Source organism: Pseudophryne corroboree, chromosome 2 (genome assembly GCF_028390025.1).
Source record: "Pseudophryne corroboree isolate aPseCor3 chromosome 2, aPseCor3.hap2, whole genome shotgun sequence".
Taxonomy (NCBI): Eukaryota; Metazoa; Chordata; class Amphibia; order Anura; family Myobatrachidae; genus Pseudophryne; species Pseudophryne corroboree.
In genome coordinates, this window is record NC_086445.1 from 213756245 (window position 1) to 213762452 (window position 6208).

The window sequence follows — 6208 nt, forward strand, 5'->3', positions numbered from 1 at the left end:
GCTACCGCACTTTGAATAATGGAGACTACTGTGCAGCATAATAGGAATTGGTATTATTTAGTGGCCACGCCCCTATATTTTTGAGGCATGCCTATGCCGCGCACTGGCCTTATTTTAAATATGGGGGGGGAGGGGCTGCCAGTGCTGTTTCTTGCACACAGTGCTAAAATGTCTAGTTACGGCACTGTCTGATTTACATTAATTTAATAATTTTATTTATTATTGCTTTCGAGCTGAAAGTGTTTTGTGTTTGTGTATTCACAGTAGTAATTTAAGAGAGTACTTTTGTCTCTGTTTAGGTCGCAGATATAATTTAATCATCTAACAATTATCGTACTTTCTTCAGGACTAAAGCTTCTTGCGCTCCTGCCAATTTTTTTTTCTACCACTGCAGTTACTATAGTTTGTTTCTTATAGGAAGTAAATGGAGTCGCTCTTTCCCCCAGTACTCCAACCCAAAGGAATAGTTACCAGATCTTACCCCTTGATGCCTTAAAAGGAAAACAGAAAGATGAGCTACCAGAGTGGGTGGATCCCACGAGGAAAGAGGTAAGATGAGTTTATGTGGGAAGGACGAGTCTATGACTCAGGTTGGCCATAGATGCAACAATTACTAGAATTAATGGGATGCAGTCATGAAGTTGACATTCATAATGTTGGCACCAGAATGTCGACAATTATGATGTTGACATAGTTAAAATGTTAATATCATAACTGTCAACACCTGGAAAATGTTGACATGGACAGAATATTGACATATGAAATGTCTATATTTTCAAAATGTTGAAATTTGCATTAGTCTTTAAGGTTAGGATTAGGGTTACAGTGTCAACATTCTCATCATATCGACATTTCGTCAATGTCGACATATTATCCTATCGACATTCTAAATGTTGAGATAATATACTGAACCCGAATTAATGACCGGCTTTTTATACCATTACATACATTTATGAATGTGGCATAGGCTGCATAACTGTATTTTTTGAAAAACAATGAGTTTTTAACCCAGTCACTTACATGATGAAATGTTTGTCACATAATTAGAAAACAAATGTTTCAAAGAACTTCAATTTGATTACTTCAAGACACCCATAGAGGGAGAATAGAACCTGTGGCGAGCGAAGCTCGCCACTGAGCCCGCAGCGTGGTGAGCGCCAGTGATTCTTCTTATACTACCCTTTAGCTCACCGCACGTACCTGGCGAGTGCAGCGAGCCCCTCAAGAGTTACCTATCACATATCAGGACCCAGCCCTTTAATTACAAACTGTGACCAGGCATGGAATCATACGGGTTGGGGAAGGGACCGTCCTGTCAAAGCCCATTATGAACTGAGCTGGCATTCCTTGAAGGGAACATTAGCTACAGTATGTAACTTTTCCTCTGCTTTCATTTCATAGATTTACCTATCAGACCAGGACTTTGTTGCTGTCTTTGGGATGACCAGAGGAGAATATTCAGCTTTACCTTCATGGAAACAACTGAACATTAAAAAGGAGCTAGGACTATTCTAGAACTGCCTTCCATACAGGACAGCCTTGGAATTGTGGGCATTACTAAAGATTACCTGTTGGTTTTAAAGCACAAAACCAGTACCAGAAAAACTTGCAGCATGGCAGTGCATTGGGTATCCAGTTGGCTGAAATAAAAACATTATATGTTACCTTTTATGAGCTTTAATTATGCTAGTCAATAAGACAATGCCTGAGATGCTGCAGGTTTAGGCCTTTGGTTCGCCTCCTTTTCCCATCATGCTTTGCAAGCCCCTGGTATCACCATTTGAAGGCCAAGCAACCCATTAGAGGCATTCCCTTCTGCCTTATTACATGTAACATACAGGGATGTAATTACTGTTGTTTGTGATGTCCTGTGTTTTTTTTTAAAGGTGCAATGAGTAAAAGCCTATTTGCCATGTATTTTGTTGGAGCAATAATGTAAGTAGGATTTTCTTTTGGTAAATGCTACAAATATAACAGTTATCAAATATTACCGCAAAATGTACTGCAATTTTGGGATGCTGCTGAAAATATTCCATTCAGTGAATAAGTTGGACTTGAATATATAATAAAATGGTAGCTGTGGCGTAGGCACCATAGAGATGAATGCCTTGGTTTTTATACTTCTCCTTCCAACATCGTTGCACCTTATACAGATATCTGGTATAAAGCTATGAATGTATAATATCATGGCTTATATTATAATTCGTTATTGATCATCAAACACAAATATATCAAATGTCCTTAAAAGCCTTAGAGCTGCTCTTTCAGATCTGACTTTTTATTGGGAGACCTAAGCTGCTACAAGGGTGATTGGAAGTCCTGATTATGGCCCTCATTCAGCTCGGAACGCAGTGCTGCGAAAACGCAGATTGGGTGATTATTGGCCGCCTGCGCATGCGCAGCATTGCAAATGTGTGTGGAGGATGCAATCTCATTATGATTGACAGCGGTGGCCGCCAGGGGGGGAAAGAGTGCCGTTGTGGCGGAGTGGTCCGGCCAGCACAGGCATAGCCGGACTGATTTTAGGACAGCTGCGTGTGACATCATGAAGAAAATGGCGGCAGTGCGTCTGCTTATGCAGGGAGCATCCATAATTCCCTGGTCAGACATTTGATCGCAATTAAATTGCGATCGCAAAGCTGGGCGGGACTTGGCATGCGATCGTACTAAATAGCAGATTCTGCTTTTAGTCCAATCTGCTACTCAACCTGAATAGGGTCCTATATGTGTGTTGGGGAATCCGGGTGGTCTTCAGTTTGCCGGCTGTTGGGATCCTGGGGCACAGTATACCGATGCCAGAATCCCGACACCTTTTCTCCCTGTTGGGGTCCACGACCCCCCTGGAGGGAGAATAGATAGCATGGCGCGCATAACGGACCACCGTGCCTGCATCGTGGCAAGCGCGAGCCCGCAAGGGGCTCATTTGCGCTCGCCCAGCTGTTGGTATACCGGCGGTCGGGATTCCGGCGCCGAGAGCCTGGCCGCCGGCATACCATACTACACTCGGGGAATCCAGTCCTTTTATTGGGAACGGAGGATAATCAGTAAAATGGTCTTTGTGGGAATATATATATATTTTTTTCTAAATAAGGAAGAAGTTAAGATACAAATATTTCTGTAGCGTATCTTGTCCTCATGGTTCCATTTGTTGAAACTTTGGCTGAGAAGCTAATGTTTAAATGGTTTACAATGTCCCTGATTCCAATTAGATTCACTTACATGATCAATAACAGACCCAACTGCCTTTAAAGAGATTACCAATGTTTTCAATTGATTTTCAGAATTGAAAGCCTCATGCAGAATTCATGAGTAAAAGCTAATATACCGAGTACTGAAATAAATATGGCATAACAAAAATAACTTCCTATGTGTTTCGCCATGAACCCTGCTCCTACAAAAGGAATCCAGATAGATTTTTGTATCCGCTACCTTTTGCCACTGGGGGTTATATGAAGGAAATAAGTTAAGCGCTTCTTGTTTACAAAGTAAAGGTGTTATAATTACTTTGTAATAGCTTAAATTATCTGCACTAAATATATAGGTTGTGGGAGCTTCTGACCCTGCAAGGTTTCCTACCTTTCTACGTTAGTATAATAATTAGGAGGAGTCTGGGTGCAGTGCTTCACCTGAATATGTTGCTAGTGAGTGGGTGAGGTCTGTGTTAGTGCTTTATGTACATAGTAGATCAGTACTATCTAATTGTGTATCTGGGCGTTGTGTTTAGTGGTACAGAATGTTATTTGTATTGGTTCATTCCATTTTAAATTGTTTTATAGTTGGTATAATCAGTCAAAATACAATGAAATTGGTGGTGGGAGAAACATGGTGCCGGCAGGGTGTGGGAGACGGGTGTGATGGGGGAAGGGGGATGGGGAGGAACCAGAGAGCGACTGAGGTATGCTGAGGGCCCTTTGCTTAAGATAATTCCATGGGTAATCACAGTACAAGGTTGGAACAGTCTTAAGGAAAAAGCGTTATCCTTGTTTCTGTATCTGTGATTCAGTGTATGAGAGAGGTTTGTTAGACTTACCGGTAAGTTGTTTACAGCTTAGGGATGACTTAATGGAGGCTTGTGGCTTTATGTACCTTAGGTGTCTAAGTGATCTTGTGCAAAGAATCATCTCTGGAATTGATTCTGCTCCAGCCCGGGTCCTGACACTTAAGGGTCCTACACACTGGTCGATATATTTGAAAGATATGAATGATGTTGTTCATAAATGAACGATAAATCATTCATATCTTTCAGTGTGGATGCTTCAACGATGAACGATGCGTGTGTCCGCAATCGTTCATCTTTGAACGATCATTGTTTAAACATGCCAGTCAATTTGGACAATATAGATGTCTGTACTCTAATATCGTCCAAATTGGCCATGCATATCGTCTAATGTGTAAGCTTTAAATCATTGGCAAAAAAATGTGAATATCGATAATATTGATGGTTGATAATATTGCCAACTTCGCCCAGTGTGTAGGGCCCTTCAGGTTGACAGTTGTTGTGTTATTTCAACCAGTGGTGGCCGGAGCTCAATCAGTGGTAGAGCATTGGTCACACAGATGGAGCCAGTGCAGCTTCATTGCCAACCCCGCACCAACCTCAAAACGCCCACAGCATGTCAATCATGGGGGCACTGCGTGTGATCTTGCAGAGTAAGATGTGCTCATGTGCAGTGCATCATCTGTGCATGCACAGAATCCATCATATTTGTGTAAAACTCTGAATCAGGCCCAATGCCTGTTCAAATTACCTCTAATATGTACTGTATAAACCTATTTATTCATTTAATTAATTAACAGTTTCTTATATAGCACAGCAAATTCAGTTGCACTTTACAACTGGAAACAACAGTGATAAAACAAAACTGGGTAATAGTTATAGAGGTAGAAAGGCCTTGCTCGCAAGCTTACAATCTATAAAATCTTGAAACACAAAAATAGGTGTTATCTATTGCATAATGGTTCATCAGATTTACAAAGGTTCTTGGTGGGCTGTATGATATGGTCACACAGCAATGTTGGCCTGGGGTCAGGAGGATGGGAAGTAAAAAAAGAAAATATGAGTGGACTCTACAGTGGGGATGTATTTGGATAGGACAGTTTATAAAGGTTATGTGGGCGGTTCTGGAATTTGTTAATAATGCCGGAAGAGGTGAGTTTTCAGGGAACGCTTGAAGGTTTGGAGACTAGAGGAGTTTCTTACAATCCTGCAATTGTGAATGGGAGCGAATAATGAGTGTGGATGAGAGAGGTAGATCTTGTGAAGAGCGAAGTGGTCGGGTTGGGAGTAATTTTGAGATAAGCAAAGTGATGTACGTTGGCGTAGTTTCATTAATAGCTTTGTGTGTGAGTAAAAGTATTTTATATTGAAAACGGTAGAATACAGGTAACCAATGGAGGGACTGACAGTGGATTCATAGATGATGAACGTCTAGCGAGGAAGATTAGCCTCGCAGTTGCATTCAGAATGGATTGTAGTGGTGAGTGTCTGTTTTTGGTAAGAGCAGTAAGAAGACTTGCAATAATCAATGGGAGATAATGAGAGCATGGATTAGCGTTTTTCCAGTGTCTTGAGTAAGGTATGGTCATATTTTGAATATTTTTTTTTTTAGATGCATGCTGCAAAATTTAGTTTTTTTTTTCAGAATGGGAGTAATCACTGCATGCTTGAAAAGAAGGGAAAGATATCAGTAAAAAGAGAAATTAGAGATGAGCACATGAGTTCAAGAGGAGAGGTAGTAGAGTAGGAGGATAAGAAAAGTGTTAATACTTCATCTTCATTTATGGGATCAAATGAAGAGAGTGTCAGAGGTTCAAATATGGTATTGAGCAGGTCACTGACTGAGGAAGAGCATACCATTTCATCCCGGATCTTATTAATCTTGTCCTTGAAGTAGCACGCAAGATCTTGCACATTGATAGTGGCTATTGGGTTGGGTGAGGGAGGGTTGAGAAGTGATTTAAATGTATTAAAAAGTCACTTGGGGTTAGAGACTTGAGAAGAGGAGAGTTTGGGAATATGTTTGTTTGGCAGTGTCCAATGCATTACAGTAGGAATGGCAGATAGTCTTATATGTGAGGAAGTCGATTGGTGTTCAAGATTTATGCCACTGATGTTCAACTTTGAGAGTTTTTGGAGGTGTCTGTTAATTTAGAGTGCCGCAGTAGACATCTAGGAGTACGTGGATTGTGATGGGTAGTTGGAGTCACT

The 6208-nt window shown here is 41.0% G+C and overlaps 1 protein-coding gene across 2 annotated transcripts in view; it reads left to right on the forward strand.

Moving 5' to 3' along the window:
* AVIL (advillin) overlaps nucleotides 1–2104 on the forward strand; it is a 176611-nt gene extending 174507 nt beyond the window's left edge. For both annotated transcript variants that reach the window (XM_063952298.1, XM_063952297.1), the window contains exons 19-20: nucleotides 418–549; nucleotides 1402–2104. In XM_063952298.1, coding sequence (XP_063808368.1) covers nucleotides 418–549; nucleotides 1402–1515 — 246 coding nt within the window. In that variant the 3' untranslated portion in view covers nucleotides 1516–2104. The remainder of the gene's footprint in view (nucleotides 1–417; nucleotides 550–1401) is intronic.
* The last annotated feature ends 4104 nt before the right edge of the window (nucleotides 2105–6208 follow it).